The sequence below is a fragment of the Oryzias latipes genome, chromosome 20, assembly GCF_053564925.1.
Source record: "Oryzias latipes strain Hd-rR chromosome 20, Olatipes_Hd-rR_3.1".
Taxonomy (NCBI): Eukaryota; Metazoa; Chordata; class Actinopteri; order Beloniformes; family Adrianichthyidae; genus Oryzias; species Oryzias latipes.
The window spans coordinates 16,577,427-16,595,518 of record NC_136256.1 but is presented as its reverse complement, the minus strand read 5'-3'; the positions used below and the strand labels follow the sequence as shown (position 1 = coordinate 16,595,518).

General features: G+C 38.8%; 1 protein-coding gene and 1 non-coding gene across 3 annotated transcripts; both read left to right on the top strand.

The window, feature by feature from the left end:
* The first annotated feature begins 3 nt into the window (after positions 1-3).
* Positions 4-4,034, top strand: LOC105356667 (uncharacterized). 2 transcript variants are annotated; one of them, XR_013652039.1, is made up of 4 exons: positions 4-262; positions 2,213-2,318; positions 3,453-3,504; positions 3,739-4,034. It is a non-coding gene; the product is annotated as an uncharacterized LOC105356667 (transcript). The 2 variants fall into 2 exon arrangements; XR_013652038.1 differs by lacking the exon at positions 4-262 and having other exon boundaries at positions 1,839-2,318.
* An 11,167-nt stretch (positions 4,035-15,201) lies between these two features.
* Positions 15,202-16,882, top strand: LOC101159868 (flap endonuclease 1-like). The gene is made up of 8 exons (XM_078938932.1): positions 15,202-15,297; positions 15,527-15,533; positions 15,615-15,639; positions 15,724-15,790; positions 15,892-16,023; positions 16,104-16,255; positions 16,436-16,550; positions 16,632-16,882. The coding sequence occupies exons 1-8, from the start codon at positions 15,202-15,204 to the stop codon at positions 16,704-16,706; spliced, it is 669 nt and encodes a 222-aa protein (XP_078795058.1). The 3' UTR covers positions 16,707-16,882.
* The last annotated feature ends 1,210 nt before the right edge of the window (positions 16,883-18,092 follow it).

Sequence of the window (18,092 nt, the reverse complement as noted above, 5' to 3'; positions counted from 1 at the left end):
GATTCTCCTAAGAACACCTCCATGTCCATCAGTCCATCAGGTTTGGTGTCAGTAGGTAGCTGGGTGAACCTGACCTGCTCCAGCAGAGCCAAACCTCCTGTCAGCAGCTTCAGCTGGTTCAGGATCAGCAAAGATGGAGACATCAAAGTAGCTGATGGAGACTTTTACAGCTTTAATGTGACAGAAAATGCAGAGTATCGTTGCACTGCAACAAATCGAATGGGAAATCAGACAGCAGAAGTTATAGCTCTTCGTATAAAAGGTAAATCTTTAACTAGAAAGAGCTGCATTTCCAGAAGAAAATGCAGGGTTGAATGCTGTACTGCTGAATGAAAGCTGAAGTAGCTGAAGAAATGGCTGAACTGTACTGGAAAAACCTTGAAAAGTTAAAGGTGCAAAAGTCCTAGCAGGAATAAGCTGAAAAAGTTGAACATTGTAATCGTAGAATGGCTAAAATAGGTCAAAGTTTGTAGAAGGAGTTAAGCATTATAGCTGAAATTTTTGAAAAAATGGCTGAACTGTTTAAAATGTGAAGATGTTGCTAATATGGCTAAAAGTGCTAGCACTGAAATCAGCATCATCAACTGACTCAAAAGAACACATTGTTTGAGAGTATCATATTGGTAAAAGCTACATGTTCTAAGTTGATAGAAAATCCACTTTTTTCAAAATGGTGGCTTTTCTATTAATTTTATCTCCATAGCAACCATTTTATGTTTGGGTCGCCTGGGGATGATGAACTAATCGACGTCAGTTTCAGACAAATTGGAAAAAGTAAACCTTTGGATGTCCTTAGCAACGAAGTTTGTTTGCTAACCACGCCCACATTCCTTATATGTCCAGATCCAGTGAATTTCAATATGTTCAGTTCTAGCCATGGATGAAGTTTTTTGCAATATTTGCATCAGATTTTGTCAAAAAATGGCTTTCAAACTGTAGGTAGTGTGCCATCCCATAATAATTGCAAAGTCTATGTTGAAGTCCAAAGCCTTGTGAACATTTAAATGTTTGAACGGTGTCTCTAGCTGAAAGCATGTTGAAGTTACAATGGTTAAAAGAAACAAAGGTTTTCAAGGATTATCCTTATATTTAAATGGAGCATAACTCCTGGAAAATCCTGAAATATCCTGGAATATCTTGAAAGGTTCAAAAATTTGAAGGACCAAAAGTTATAGCACAAAGGATTAAGCTTAAACAGTTGAACATTTTAATAGTGGAATCGTTAAAATAGGTAAAAACAGAAGTTTAAAATTGCCTCACATTTAAGCACAAAATGGCAGCCAAAGCTTAGTTGGTGTTGCCATCCCATAATCATTTCAAAACTTATATTGAAGTCCAAAGACTTGTGAGCAGTTTAATGTTTGAACGGTGTCTCTAGCTAAAGGCATGTTAAAGTTATATTGGTTGAAAGAAACAAAGGTTTCAAGAATTCTCTATGTATTTTAATGGAGCAGAAATCTTGGAAAACCCTGGAAAATCCTGGAATATCTTGAAAAGTTGAAGGATTTGAAGGGCCAAAATTCATAGCTGAAATAAAGTGAAATAGTTAAAGATTTTAATAATTTTATGGTTGAAAAATTTGAAGTGTCCGAATGGGGTGTCGAACCGGGCACCTCATGCACCATAACTTCCCTATGTATTTTAATAGGGCAAAAAATCCTGGGAAACTTGGAATATCTTAAAAAGTTGAAGGAATTGAAAAACCAAAATTCATAGCATTAATAAGCTGAAAGAGCTGAACATTTTAAAAGTTGAATGGTTAAAATAGGTTAAAAATTGTAGAAGGACTTAAGTGCCGAAAAACGGCGGAAGATAGCATAAGAGGAAAACACATACAAAAACACTGTTGTTTGTCGTTGTTCCGGTCCACTGTGGTGAGGAGAGAGCTGAGGCAGACAGCAAAGCTCTCAATGTCCCTGTTGATTTTTTTTGTTCCAATACTCATGAAAGAACGAGGTCCCAAGAGGCTAAAATGAGCGAGCTTCGTAGAGTAGCTGGGCACTGCCTTAAGAGATAGAGTGATAAGCTGGGTCACCTGGAGAGAGCTCAGAGTAAAGCCACTTCTCCTTCACATCCTGAAGACTCAGTAATTGTTGAGAAAAAATGTAAGGATAGCAGAGACACAACAAACTCTTAATGTTTCACATAAGTGATCATCTTCACGGTTCAAATGTTCCTGATTAAAAGAATTAATCTTTCACGCTTTCCTCAGGTGCTCCTATGGACACATCATCATTCTCAAGTTCATCAGGTTTGGTGTCAATCACTGGAGGGATTGCAGGGGCCATTCTACTCATCTGTTTGGGTTTTCTCATCTGGTAATTGTCTTATTTTTCCACTTTTTTGTGTCCAGTTTCTTTTTTTTACCTCATGTTTCCCATTTTCAACATAAAATGTAACATCAATAGCAGAGGCCTGCAACCTTTAACGCCTGATTCCAGGTTCTTGCTGAACCTCAAAATCCAGTGAGAGTTGAAAAGTCTCACTTTACTATTTAGTTTAGCTTAGTTCATTAACTTGTCGGGAAAGCACACTAATATGGAGTTATTTCAGTCTCAATAATCAGAAATGCACACAACCGGTTTTACAAATGCACACGCTCCGATTCATACACAAATACATTAAGCTTAAAAAGCAAAAAGCTTTCCACCAGATTGTATTTTAATAGCTAATTTCCATCTGTAGTCCCTTTACAAAACAATATATTACGGCTAAATATTACAAACATATTTACCAATTTAGAATTCATTTAAAAAAATCTATATGTGCTTTGTGCTTATTCTCATAACTAAGACAAATTAACCAAAACTACAAACCCATTATTTATGGAAGCATGGCTGTCTTAGAATTCAAAATCAAAGTTAATACCCAAATTATTTTTTCATTTTCACAATAAAGCTTTGTTCGTTGACTCAAAAATAAAATGAAAAATCAATCAGCCAAACAGCTTTTTCTTCTTCTTATTTAACGCCGCACATTCTGTCACTTAATTAAAATGATAACATTTTATGACATTTTATTTTCAAAAAGTTCTACTTTAAATGTGTAGCAAAATTCAATTAGAAGTATCTAATTTGACAATTAAAATGGATTAACAAAAATGCTGATGATTATAAACTTCCAGCAACTTGTTGCTTTATGATTCTAGCCCCCCCATTTTATAATCATTCTTCTATTTCATTAACCCCCCTTTTACCCCCTTTCTTTTGAGCCCTTACCCCCCTATGATCAATATAAATTACGCTTAGCCTAAATTACAAAAGGGATTTATCCAAATATACACCTTGTGAGTCAGAAGAATGCTGACCCCCTGTTCTAATGGTTAAATATGTCCAACACAAGAGGCCTTCAACTCTCATCTGTTTGCTCAGCTGTTGGACAGGACAAGGTAGAAACAAACTTGACACAATTGACACTAGTTTGCCTTAATTTTTTGGTCTTTTTTTTTGCAGGTGGTTTAAGTCTAGACATTCATCTTCAAATCAGACTCACCGCACCACACAGGTTTGTCAGTTTTTATTTTAAACTTGTCTGGGTAACTTCCTTTAAACTTAGCAGAGTAAAAAAGACATGTTGAAACATCCTTTTCTGCAAACTACATTTTTTTGCATTTTTTTGTGAACAAGTATGTTTTGGTTGCATTGCGTAACATCTTTGCAGAACTCAATGCCTGCTGACAGCAGATCCCTACAATGACAAAGTGCATGAGACCTCATTTTATTATCATTTATGTTTCAGAGTTTGGGTGAAGAAAATGCTGCTCAAAGTCAAGACATCCACTATGGAGAAATTGTCTTTTCCAAGGGGGGACTTTTCTCACACTCAACGCAGAAAACGGCAGACCCAGACCAGCCATTTGTTGTGTATTCACAAATAAATGTAGGTCAGAGTGGAAACACACAAACAGGTGAAGACATATACTCTGTGGTGAAAAGATGAGTGGACTGATGTGTACAAATGTTAGGATTTTTTGTTGTTTTTAGACTTTATGCTATTATTAAATCTCATTCAGCAAATAATCATAATGATCAAAAGGTGTTTGTGTTTTTATTTACACTGTTTGACATCCACACAACTCAAAAATAGAAGCCCCTGAAAATGTGAATCCGCTCCAAGCAAAATTTTGTTTTATGACTTAAAATTCATATCTATCACAATCGTGTTCAGATCAGAATCTTTGAAAATTTTGAAGGTTTAGTTTTAGGTGTGGAACTTTTGCCATTTGAGGTCTCTTGAAGCTGAAATCTTTTGGCAGTTAAAATGTACTTTTGTGTTTTTTTTTCACACTTCCGTTCACACAAGATTCAGTCAGATGCTCAGATTCATACCAGTTTTGGTTCTGTTTTGCCCCCCACTGTCCACATTTCATCACCGTTTTCGGAGTTTTGAATCAAAACCCCGTGTGTAACAAATATTTTCACAGTAATGCCTCCAATGTAAATTAGGTTTCTGCGGTTTTGTTCTTTGTTTTTTTTTAATTAAATAAATCTTTTTTAACAGTCTGGCTTATTTTATTTCTGTCTCTTAAAGTACGGCAAAACACCAGCGTGTCAAACTAGGAAATGATCACAATAAATTCAGGACTTTTGCCACCATTTTTGACCATGGCCATGATAAGACCCTTAAAATGTCTAAATGGAGATCGTATTAGTCTATTCTAACTTTCTATTTTATTTTAAGCGTGGTGCTTTATGGTGTTCTGCTCATAATGATCTTAGCTTTCTCTTCTTTTTAAACATTTTTACTGAATCCCTTAACAGATTTTGTAAAAGAAAAAAACATTTTTATTTACTTTATTTTACTTTAACGTTTTTCACCCACTACTAACATTTTAGACACATCCTGCATAACATGGCCATACAATAAAAACCCTAAGTTTACACATCTGTCCTATGTATTTTTGTTTTTTGTGCACATAAAATATGATTTTTTCCTTTATGGAATTTTACCTACCAAAGTGTACATTTCCTTATTATTGTGTCTTTAGAAAAGAAAATATCATTGATTAACTTAATTTTTTCCTCCGTCAAAACTTCTAATGTACAGAAAATGGTGGTGAGAATCAATATAGCAGATAAGTAAATAAATAAGAAAGCAAAACATTTTATTCCTCTGCTTTATTTGGAGAACAAGGATCTGCACCTTTGTTTTATGAATTACTGCTGGTTTTATCTCACCTGTTTCCTATCATGAGGTGAAAAGAGAGAACAGGCTATTTTACCATCAGTGGTTCAGTCCACATGTTACATAACTTAGATATACAGATAAAGTTTTAAGGAAGCATAGATAGGTTGCTTTCAAACTAATTACAATGAAAGAATGAAAGAATTTAGCTTTCATTTTCTCTATTTAATATTGGCTTTTTACCTTCGCTCTGTGGCAAATAGTAAAAGTGACCAGAATAGCCAGGAAAAAAAGAATGAACGCATAATCTAGTTGTCTTGGCAACATATCATTAGAGGTATACCCCTTAAAGTGGACTTCAAATCAAACTTTATTTACAGCCGCAGGAGGGAAAAGGGTGAGACATATTCTCTAAATGAAGAACAGAGAAAGAATAAAGTTTCTATAGTTCTTCAGCAGATTCAATCTGTGGCAAAATCAAAAATAAATCTTGCAATTGAGGAAATATAACTAACAGAAGAATTGAATAGTTTTGTTTTTTTAAATGATGCCATGAGCTCCTTGATGTCTTTATGCAATGCAATTTTCTCACGGTGATCTGAAGTCTAAACCTTTTATTTTGATTGTTGAAACCAGTTTGTTCTAAGCATCTTTAGAAAAGGAACTGTTTATAAAAGTTTAACAAAAGACAGAAATTAAAGGAAAAAACAGCCTTTTTTCTTGCACAATAGGTTACAAGCTCAAAACGATTTGGGGTCTGTCAAAGTTTACATTTTTGAATATGCATAATTTTTTTGAGTTCTTTTTCCTCAATCTGGGTTTTATTGTGCAATCTGGGAAACACTGCTTGCCTGTTTAAAATAACATTTTTGGTAATGCTTAACTCAAGTAATTTGCATGGTTTGAAATTTAACCCGCCCTGAAAATTTGATCACCACAAAGAGTGGGTCAATTGTTTTTCATTTTTTAATTATTTCATAATGCTGGTGTTGTAGGCTCTTCCTGTTTTTTTTCTGTGCCATAAAGACTGGATTTCAGTTTATCTTCATGGATGTCACCGCATACTTTCACACAGCGAAGAAGTTGGTGTGTGTTTGTGTAGAAGCAAACAGGATAACATGTAATGTTTCATTTTCTATTTTTTTATTTTTTGATTGGAACTGCAATTGACACAAACACGAAGTTTCCTCCAACTTTCACATTTTGTTTTGCATTGAAGTTTGCATATATTGCCTTTTGTGTTTGCATATTATTCTAGTTGTGAATTACAGGAAGTTCAATGACTTTAGGTCACTGCAGTAAAGAGGGAAGTTTTGTCTTGCTGCATTTGAAATTTTAAAGCAGACTATTTGAATTCCTGTCTCTTTGATGGCTGCGTGAAGGTTTCCTTGAGGCTGGTTGGGTAAGACAGACTTCTTGTAAAATTAAACAAACATTTTGTTAGCACAGAATTGAATTGGGTTATTTTATACTTAATATCTAAGCTTACTAAATCTAGCCACAGGGGTTGCAAGCCAGTTGCCTCTGTGCCGGTCCCAAGCCCGGATAAATAGAGAGGGTTGCGTCAGGAAGGGCATCCGGCGTAAAAATTGCCAAAATAACCATGCGAATCATCCACAACACTTTAGACATACCGGATCGGTCGAGGCCCGGGTTAACAACGACCGCCACCGATGCTGTTAACCTACAGGGTGTCGGTGGAAATTTGACTACTGTTGGTCGAAGAAAGAGGGGAGGCAGAAGGGTCCGGGGCCAGAGAGAGAAGGGAAAAGGCAGGAACATAGGTTTGAGAATAGGGACTCTTAACGTTGGCACAATGACAGGGAAAGGCAGAGAGCTGGCAGACATGATGGAGAGAAGGAAGGTAGATGTACTGTGTGTGCAGGAGACAAGGTGGAAGGGCAGCAAGGCACGTAGTATTGGAGGAGGATACAAACTGTTCTATCATGGTGTTGATAGGAAGAGAAACGGGGTAGGAGTGATTCTGAAGGGGGAGTTTGTAAACAGTGTTCTAGAGGTGAAAAGAGTCTCAGACAGGATGATGAGCCTAAAGTTAGAAATTGAAGGGGTGATGGTGAATGTAGTCAGTGGGTATGCGCCACAGGTTGGCTGTGAGTTAGAAGTGAAGGAGAGATTCTGGAGTGAGTTGGATGAGGTCATAGAGAGTATCCCCAGAGGAGAGAGAGTTGTTATTGGAGCAGACTTTAATGGACATGTTGGTGAGGGCAACAGAGGTGATGAGGAGGTGATGGGCAGGTTTGGTGTGAAGGAAAGGAATCTGGAGGGACAGATGGTGGTGGACTTTGCGAAGAGGATGGAAATGGCTGTAGTCAACACTTACTTCCAGAAGAGAGAGGAACATAGAGTGACATACAGAAGTGGAGGTAGGAGTACTCAGGTGGACTACATCCTATGCAGACGAGGTCATTTGAGAGAGGTTATTGACTGCAAAGTGGTGGTAGGAGAGAGTGTAGCCAGACAGCACCGCATGGTGGTGTGTAAGATGACTCTGGAGGTCAGGAAGAAGAAGAGAGGGAAAACAGAAAAGAAGACCAGGTGGTGGAAGCTACAGAATGAAGAAACTTGTGAGGAATTTAGGCAGAAGTTGAGACAGGTCCTGAGTGGTCAGGATGAGCTTCCAGATGACTGGGAAACTACAGCAGAAATTATCAGGGAAACAGGTAGGAAGGTGCTAGGTGTCTCATCTGGAAAGAGGAAAGACGGTAAAGACACTTGGTGGTGGAATGAGGAAGTACAGGAATGCGTCCAGAGGAAGAGGTTGGCTAAAAGGAAGTGGGATGTAGAAAGGACTGAGGAAGGTAGACAGGAGTACAAGGAAGCGCAGCGTAGAGTGAAAAGAGAGGTGGCAAAGGCCAAACAGAAAGCTTACGATGAGCTATATGACAGGTTAGACACAAAGGAAGGAGAAAAGGACTTGTACAGACTAGCCAGACAGAGAGACAGAGATGGGAAGGACGTGCAACAGATAAGGGTGATTAAGGACAGAGATGGAAAGATGCTAACAACTCAGGAGAGTGTACAAAAAAGATGGAAGGAGTATTTTGAGGAGCTGATGAACGTGGAAAATGACAGGGAAAGAAGGGAGGAAGATGTGGTTGTTGTGGAGCAGGAAGTAGCAGAGATTGGAAAGGATGAGGTTAGAAAGGCTCTGAAAAGGATGAAGAGCGGAAAGGCCGTTGGTCCTGATGACCTACCTGTGGAGGTATGGAAGTGCTTAGGAGAGACAGCAGTGGAATTTCTAACGAGTTTGTTCAATAGGATTCTAGAGAGTGAGAAGATGCCTGAGGAATGGAGGAGAAGTGTTCTGGTTCCGATCTTTAAGAACAAGGGTGACAGGCAGAACTGCAGCAACTATAGAGGAATAAAGTTGATGAGCCACACAATGAAGCTGTGGGAAAGAGTAGTGGAAGCCAGGCTTAGGAAGAAGGTGGAGATTTGTGAGCAGCAGTATGGTTTCATGCCCCGTAAGAGCACCACTGATGCCATTTTTGCTTTGAGAATGTTGATGGAAAAGTACAGAGAAGGTCAGAAGGAGCTGCATTGTGTGTTCGTAGATTTAGAGAAGGCGTATGACAGGGTGCCGAGGGAGGAGCTGTGGTACTGTATGAGGTCGTCTGGAGTGGCCGAGAAGTATGTCAGAGTAGTTCAGGACATGTATGAGAGAAGTATGACGGTGGTGAGATGTCCTGTAGGTCAGACAGAGGAGTTCAAGGTGGGGGTGGGACTACACCAAGGATCAGCTTTGAGTCCTTTTTTGTTTGCTATGCTGATGGACAGGCTGACAGACGAGGTAAGACAGGAATCTCCCTGGACAATGATGTTTGCGGATGACATTGTAATTTGCAGTGAGAGTAGAGAGCAGGTGGAGGAACAGCTAGAGAGGTGGAGGTTTGCTCTGGAAAGAAGAGGCATGAAGGTCAGTCGTAGTAAGACAGAATACATGTGTCTGAACGAGAGGGATCAAGGTAGAAGCGTTAGGTTACAGGGGGCTGAGGTGAAGAAGGTGCAGGAGTTTAAGTACTTGGGGTCAACAGTTCAGTGTGATGGGGAGTGTGGAAAAGAGGTGAAGAGGCGAGTGCAGGCAGGTTGGAGCGGGTGGAGGAAAGTGTCAGGAGTGTTGTGTGACAGAAGAGTGCCAGCAAGACTCAAAGGAAAGGTGTACAAGACAGTGGTGAGACCAGCTCTGCTCTATGGGTTAGAGACGGTAGCAGTGAGACAGAGACAAGAGGCTGAGATGGAGGTAGCGGAGATGAAGATGTTGAGGTTCTCCTTGGGAGTGACCAGGTTAGACAGGATAAGGAACGAGTACATCAGAGGGACGGCTCATGTTGCCTGTGTTAGCGACAAAGTCAGAGAAGCCAGACTGAGATGGTTTGGACATGTTCAGAGGAGGGATAGTGGATATATTGGTAGAAGGATGTTGGAGATGGAGCTGCCTGGCAGGAGGGCAAGAGGACGGCCAAAGAGGAGATACATGGATGTCTTAACAGAGGACATGAAGTTGGCTAATGTTAGGGTAGAAGATGTCCATGATAGAGTGAGGTGGAAAACGATGATTCGCTGTGGCGACCCCTGATGGGAAAAGCCGAAAGAGAAAGAAGATCTAAGCTTACTAAAGAATGAGTCAGATGAATACAATGCAGTATTTTGGCACCTAAAGGAATCCGTTTGTTGCATTTAAGGTTATTATCTGTTTATTCTTTGATTTATTTCTTTTGCAGACAGTAAGTTTTGCTGGTTTAAGTAGAACTCTTTTAGTAAAGGTCCAGCTTGCCCTTTTTTAAACTCTTCAGCACCCATCAACATTAAGAATTTCATTTTAGAGTATGAAACAAATATTTGTTATAAGGTCACAATTTTGTGTAACTTTCAGTACTAAGGCATCCCACCAAGTTTGGTTGTGTTTTCATGTTTTTTTTTTATTTAGATTTTTTTTTTAAACCCATAAACTAAGATAGTTAATCATAATAGTTCCCTGATGAAAGCCTTTTTTGTTTGTTTTTATGTTTTTTTAATCATCCCATGCTTTGAATAAAATTTGCAGCTAGTAACTTGGAACAACATCTTTACAGGGTATAATGGTTTACATCCTAAAACAGTGAATATCTGTTTGCAGTTTTTGCCACTCATTGGTAAACTGAGTAAAAGAAGAACAAATATTATTGCAAAACAAAGCAGTATTTTTTCATCAGAATGTGGACAAATATGCATACATGATAACTAATTTAGATTGTAAGGAAATACTGGACTTACCATTTCTTGCCATTTCTTGATGGCAAGTAATATGTACTTTCTTGCAAGTACATATTCCAATTGATTCTGATGACGACTACATAAGATGATAGAAAGGAAGCTGCTGCCTAAGTCACTGCAACATCCTTCCTGTCTTCATATTAAAAGAAAAGACAAAAAAGGTAACCTCAGCTTTGCTCAAACTCTCTCTGTAGCGTGACTTCCTCTTTTTTAACTGGATGCAAAGCCTTTGGGAAACCTTATATTATCATTAAGCAGCCAGTGACGAAGGAAGCATCAACATTCTTAACCAAGGTCAGGCTCGATGTGTCTTTGTTGTTTTTTTTACTCCCTTTCGTCCTAACGGCTGAGCATACAGGTACAATTCTCTTGTGTTATATTTTGATTGTTTCAAATTTGTAATCATTTGTATCTTCTTTCAGCAAACTACATGTATTCGCTTATCCTACCGTTTGAACGGACAGTTGACTGTTCTTAAATGTTCAATTATTTATATCTTCATCTCTAAAAAAGGTATTTTCCTTGTTGACAGACGTCACTTTCACATCAACAACTTTGAGCAGAGACTGTTTACTCTGCAGGTGGAACGCACCTGTCAGCTGATGTGTGACCCCTACTTATATAGTTCCCACACTAACCAAGCCTGCTTAGTTTAGACAAAATTGTGCGTGTCTACTGCGCTGACTCTGTGCTAAAAATAATGTTAACCCGATATAACAATTTGTATCATATTTGATACATGCATTTTTAGACCCATATCTCATTAGTATGATCCAAACTTTTACTTTAAAAGCCATTGTATACATAACTAGAGGTCCGTTTTCTGTCCTGTAGTGCGTTTTCCTTCCACTAGGGGCAGTAGAACGGCTTTTCCTGCTTACTTCAAAATGCCTGCTCTCTTGAAATCTCATAACTCATGTAATGTAATTCATTTTTGAAATGACTACTTACTTTTTTGAAAGACTACAACATTCGTTGATAATTAATTTTTAATAATGCAGGTACACCCTGTTAAAAATGTGTGTCAAATTTGAGACTAAAAAAGGTGCTTTTAGGTCCTGAACACTCGTGACAATACCTTTACATCTTAAACTAACATTGTTGTAGGCAAAAACTCACCAAAACACTCAGCGTGTCATAACTGTTAGTACATAGATCTAATTCAAAAATGGCATTGCAAATGTTTTTGTGGATTTCGTCAAAGGGCTTGATAAACATCGAAATTTCCCCAAATTTGAATTTTATGTCAATTCTTTGATGTAGCGGCTTTAAAGAAAGCAGAAAGGACAAAGGATCAGAGATAAGTGAAGGCAGTATGACAGTAGGGCTTTCTCCTGGTCCTCACGTGCACCATTCCATGCCTTCTCATGGTGTATTTATATATTTATTTATTTTACACTCAGCTTTTATGTGCCTGGTTCAGAATGAACTAGCATTATTCATTTTTATCATCATTGGTGCTTTGTAGTTTATGTCTCTAAGGACAGAAGTTCATTCAAAACCAGCAAAATTGGATTCTACTTCAGCGGCTTGTAGATTCTCATTATATTTTGAGATTTCTAAAAATAAAGTGTAAACTTAAAAAACTGGAAAATGTTAAATTGATTGGGCAGTTATTAAATCAAGTGCTGGAACACCACCAGACGTCTGTCCCATGACATTTCAGTGGGGATCAGGTCCAGAATCTATTAAAAAAATCTTTTTTCTACAGTTTGTTGAAGTTTGTTGGGCTATTGTGCTTATTGTCATATTTTGACCTTGGTTAAACTTGGAGGCTTTAAAAAAAAAGGAAGAAGTCCATACTCATCTTGACAGGCTGTTTACTGTAAAGTGGTTGCAGCATGAACTCGTATAGTCAAATTTTTATTTGGTATTGCCAAAGCAGTTTGACTCAGCCATTCCTTTCCTCATCAGGCAATGGGGTCTGGTGATTAAATTAGAGAAAAGTAGAAATTGGTGTGCATTAATTTACTGACTTCTTTTTCTGATGTTGCATTTCTCTTCTAATAAAAACAGTGTTTATATTTTATGCTTGTGTGATTTCCATCATCTGAACCTGCTGAATGTTGAGGTGCCAAGGCCGTTGGAGCCTATCCCAGTTGCTATTGGGCAAGGGTATACACCTTTGACCAGGGCTGACCAACACGGTGCCCGTGGGCACCAGATTGCCCCCAATGGCCACATAAGTCGCCCGCAGGCCTGTTCTAAAAAATAGCACAACTCACCAGTGAGCTCCATCTAAACTTTACTTTCAATTCAATTCAATTCAATTCAATTTTTTTCAATTTTCAAAATTTCAATTCTCAAGATGGATGGAGATGTCATGAGAAAACAGAGCCAAAATTTGAAATGAAATGCTCACACCACTTCTTTACATCCGCTACATAATCTGTTTCCACAGTAATCTCAACCTTATTTTGACATATTTTAGTTTAATTCAATTTTTCAATTCAATTTTATTTGTATAGCCCAAAATCACAACAACAGTCGTCTCGATGGGCTTCGAAGTAAAACATGAACACAAAAGAATCATGAATTCAAAGAGTTCAATAGGAAAATACTAAATTGAACTAACAAACTGACTAAGCTATACTGGCATCCCTGCCCTTAGACCCCCCTTCGCGGAAAAACTCCTAAAAAACCGGATTCCGGAAAAAACAAAGAAACCTCAGGGGTGCCCACATGAAGAAGGGAACCTCCCCCCGGACGGACAGGCGATTTACCAGAACTCATAGAGAAGAATTAACTTATCTAACACTACAACTACATATATAAAGTCCAGCAGACGAGCTGCATCCAGCCGTGGTTGGGGGGGACAGTCAGTCAGGGGCAGGGGAGAGGGAAAGAGTGACAATACATGAATCGCACTGCACCAAACAGAGGCATGGAAAACTAAATGATAAATGATTATCAAAAATAGAGGAGAGGAAGGGTAGAAGTAGATGAGAAAAGAGGACAGAACCACAGTGCACCATAGTTACTCCAGCTTCAACTTCTAGCAGCCTTTTAAAACAAATAGTTATTGTTATTAAGTTTAATTTAAACACATTAACATTAAGTTAAATAATCTCTGAATACTAACTAGTCTGACAATAAGCCTGTCCAAAGAGGAATGTTTTCAGTCTAACTTTGAATGTAGAAACTGAGTCGGCCTCTCTTACATGAGCTGGGAGCTTATTCCATAAGACAGGGGCCTGGTGGCTAAACGCTCTACCTCCAACCGTACTTTTACTAATTCTAGGAACCACAAGCAGTCCTGCATTTTGCGAGCGAAGTGCTCTTATCGGATGGTGAGGGACTATGAGGTCCTTAATATAGGATGGGGCCAGTCCATGTAAGGCCTTATAGGTTAACAGGAGGATCTTGAACTTGATTCTAAATTCAACTATGTCAATTATGTTGCAATTCTTTTTAAATCACACTTGCATTTATATAGATTTAAATAAGACAGTATCTTGAAAATATGTTCACTATACAGAGTTCCCCAGTTTATTTGCATTTCAATATTACTGGTTTCACATGCACTGATTGAGGCGCTGCGCGAATTTCTGAGGAAGCGGGGTAGGAGTAGGGGTAGGAAGAGCATGGCATTCCATGGTGACTCCGGAAATCGGCGATCTATTAAGAATGTCTTTATGTACTTGACGTGCACGTGCATTAACCCAGGGTTACCAAATCGAGCGTAATCACGCTAACTCATATCCAGTCTTTTCAAACCAACCTTCCCAGAGTAATCAAGTTCAGGCGGATTTCACCCAGAGTTCAGGGTTAAAGGCAGGGTAGTTTAAACATACTTTCTGGAATACTCCCCAGGTTTGATGAATGTGTGCCATTGATGTTAAACTATTATACTTTTTTCCTTTTTATTCTTGTGTCATTTGAGATATGACCTCTTATTATCATGACTTGCTAGGCGAGACAGACCAGACGCTGGAACCCGGAAGGAAAACACAGTTGAGTTATAAAGTGAGTAATAGAGTTTATTATTATCCGGCGTGGCTTGGAGTTGTGGTCACGTGGCGTGACTGGAGGTTCAGCAATGTTTCAAGGCGAGACAAGATAAAGCTATGAGGTCCTTCTGCTCAGGAAGCCGGGAAACTCAGGTGACCACTCGTGGGTAATATGTCCTGAAGATAAGGCATGAAACGAAGTTAGGCGAGAGCACAAACACATGGACGAGAATAACTTGGTGACCAGGCTAACCACCACCAGGGGCAACGAACTGGCAATGAATACTGGATCTGGATCTCCTTTTGAAGGTCTGGAGGCTTGATGAGATGAGTGCTCACAGATGGGTCGAATCAAGAGCCAAGTAGAGAGGGGAGGGGGAGGAGAGCATACAGAGGCACCATGACACTTATATATACATATTTACCATTTTTTCTGGAATATAAATGACTCCGGAGTAAACTATAAATTGCAGGAACTTAAAAAAACATGATAAAGAAGAAAAACCATAAATAAGTTATTTTGAAAAAGTTTTTGAAAAAGGTTGATATAAATTTAAAAATGATGGATTCAAACGATTATTTATTAATAATTATTATTAAAAAGAAGAAATTGTAAGTTAGGTATCTGCGGTTTCCTTCTTTGCCATCGATGCCTCCATGTGCATCTAACAGTTCCTGATTGCTGTGAGACAGGATGGTAATGTTCTACAGAATGAAGATGGAGAAAAAACAAGAAGGTACAAATGAAGCAACACACACAACAGGGAATGGGGGTTCATGAATTACTGCTGCAGTTTTTCTTTTATTAGATCTAAAGTGTTTTATGACCGTGTTTACTTTTCACAGCCACCTAATGGGAATGTTCTACCGAACGATCCGCATGCTGGAGCATGGGATCAAGCCGGTGTATGTTTTTGCTGGGAAGCCTCCACAGCTCAAATCATCAGAGGTCAGTGCTGTCTTGAAGGTCTTCTGCAGATTTTTTTTACCATTAAAGGAGCATAGATGACATTGCATGAAACAAAGGAATTTACATGTTTTGTATTTTAACATTTGTGACCATCTTTTTTAGTTTTACTTATGAACACTGGATCTAACAGTACAGAAATATTAAACACTTGAATATATTTTCAGACACATTCCTCTGTGACACAGCATGGTACAACCATTTTTTTCAGGCTCCATGTGAGGCTGAAGCCAGCTGTGCTGCTTTAGTTAAAGAAGGGAAGGTCTTTGCCTGACTTTTGGGAAAAACGTGCTGCTCAGACATCTCACAGCACAGCGAAGCCAAGTATGTCCTGCTGCTTCATGTTCCATGCATGCTCAAAAAGGAGTTGAAAGAACTATTAACCAAAGATGTACCTGCTTGTTTCAGAAAGCTTCCCATTCAAGAGTTCCACTTTAATCGCATCTTGCAGGACATGGACCTGACCAAAGAGCAGGTACCTTTCTCTGTTTTAAATCATTTCTATGATTTTACAGATAGAGCTCTTCTTAAAACCCGCCGGAAGCCTTCACTTTAACAGCGTTCTCTGCATTTCAGTTCATCGATCTGTGTATTCTGCTGGGTTGCGACTACTGTGGCACCATCAAGGGAATTGGCCCCAAGAGAGCCGTGGACCTGATCCGACAGCACGGTTGCATCGAGGAGATCCTAGAAAACATCGATTCAAAGGTGAGGTTTCAAAGCTGCAGCTGCAGCTGCTCTCGAAACATCGACCTCTGATTCCATCTACCCTGCTTGTCTCTTTGCAGAAACACTCGGCCTCAGAGGACTGGCTGTATAAAGAGGCCAGGGGTCTGTTTCTGAAGCCGGAGGTGGTGGATTGTTCCTCGGTGGAGCTGAAGTGGAACGAGCCTGATGAGGAGGGCCTGGTCCAGTTCATGTGCAACGAGAAACAGTTCAGGTGAAAGAGTTTTTTTGCACACTCTCATCCCCGTCAAACCTGCCGTACTATGTTTGACCTCTAGTTTGTGGGTCTTTTAGTGTTTGCTTAACTTTTAGGAGATCAGATTTAATCTGAGCTTTCCGAGATGGAATGAAATAAAGCGTTCATTGTTTTTTGTCTGTTTTTTTGTGCGTGCAGTGAGGACAGAATCCGTAACGGTTGTAAGAAGATTGTAAAAAGCAGACAGGGCAGCACACAGGGAAGACTGGACTCTTTCTTCACCGTCACTGGATCCCTGTCCTCCAAACGAAAGGTATGAAGACAAATGTCTATCTGCCAGAAAATACTTCTTTTTTATTTTCAGTGAACCATTTTTGCTTTATTTTTGTTGTAGGAACCAGAAACAAAAGGACCAGCAAACAAAAAGCAGAAAACAGCAACACCAGGAAAATTCAAGAAGGCCAAATAAGCTCAAAGCAGAACTTTGTTCAACTAGTTAAGATTGTTAGTATGTCAAACCACGAAAAAGGACTACGGTGCATAAGTAGAGATAAGAAAGCTGTGGAGTGAAAACTCAGTCATCAAGAGTAAAACACAGTCAGGCTAGCTATGGTTTTTTGAATGATGAAATAAATAGTTTCTGTATAGAAACGCTTGAGTTTTTGTTTATTCTGCTATCTAGGGGTGTAGCAATTAGTCCATGAATCCATTTATATTCCTACAATCAAATCTGTCTGAGGCTAGTTGGCAATCGAGGCAAATCGGCCTATTCCATTGTAAAATTGTTTCTAAATTGATTATATCGATATTGGAAAATACAGTTTACATTGAGGTACTGTAGTTTTGTTTTACTTTAACATAAAAACGGGGAAGTGCATCACAGCAGACAAAACACATGTGATGGTGGCAAAAAATGATCAATGTATCATTCCAGTCCAATGTGTGGACAGACTTTAAATTTAGCAAAGACTTGTGATAATACAGTCTGCTAGAATGTTCTGATAATGTTCAGTTTGGATTAATTTGATGTGGAAAAACAACAATTTTAAGATACTAAAATATGAATGGATTTGTCATTCACTCTTGTTTACTTGTGCACACATTTAATTTACACTTGATCTTGATATCTTGTAAGAAATAGAAGGAATCTGCACTTCACCTGCCCTGTTCAGGAGCAGGTATTTATCTCTGAGTCACACTGGTTGAAGGTTTGGCTAAAGATGTCCTGGATCCATTTTAGGTCAGTGAATCAGATCGTTCCAAATGAACCAATATCCACTATGAATCGTATCATCAACCACAAATTAGATGAATCGTCAAACCCCTACTGTTAACTAAGAACTCCATGATTGAAGCTGATTGAATTCATGCTGTGTTGACTGCTTTTGCCCACATGGGGGCGTTTACTCTGCACACAAAGTTTCTCGAGTTTCAAATACACTTCTGTTTATCTGAGGAGGTCTGGGGCAACTTTGGAAGGAAGGAAGATGGTGAATAATGTTTGACTTAGCCTTTTTTTTTTATAAATCAGGTGCAAAATGAAACTGCAGCATTACATGGTTTGTTAATATAAATCTGGTAACTGGTTTCCTTGGTTTCAGTGCAAGATGCAAATAAATAGAATAGATAATAAAATACAAATAAGACTATGTACTTAAAGAATGCAGTTGAGTGGTGAGAGGGACTGGGTAGTCAGGGGGGGTCGGTTAGCTGGATAGCTGCAGTGTGAAAAAAGAAACCTACATGAACTTAGTCAGTGATGAAACGTACAGTCGCTTTTCATCATATAACCGCTGGCTTTCTAGATGGTGCCCAGAAAACGGCGTTTGTTTTGTGGATAACTGGAGCGCATTTT

Excerpts from the sequence above, each read along its gene's own strand:
- LOC101159868 (XM_078938932.1), top strand. The coding sequence starts at position 15,202 with ATGGGAATGTTCTACCGAACGATCCGCATGCTGGAGCATGGGATCAAG. Across the intron at positions 15,640-15,723 it reads TCACAGCACAGCGAAGCCAA|AAAGCTTCCCATTCAAGAGT; the intron begins GTATGTCCTGCT and ends TGCTTGTTTCAG. Across the intron at positions 15,791-15,891 it reads TGGACCTGACCAAAGAGCAG|TTCATCGATCTGTGTATTCT; the intron begins GTACCTTTCTCT and ends TCTGCATTTCAG.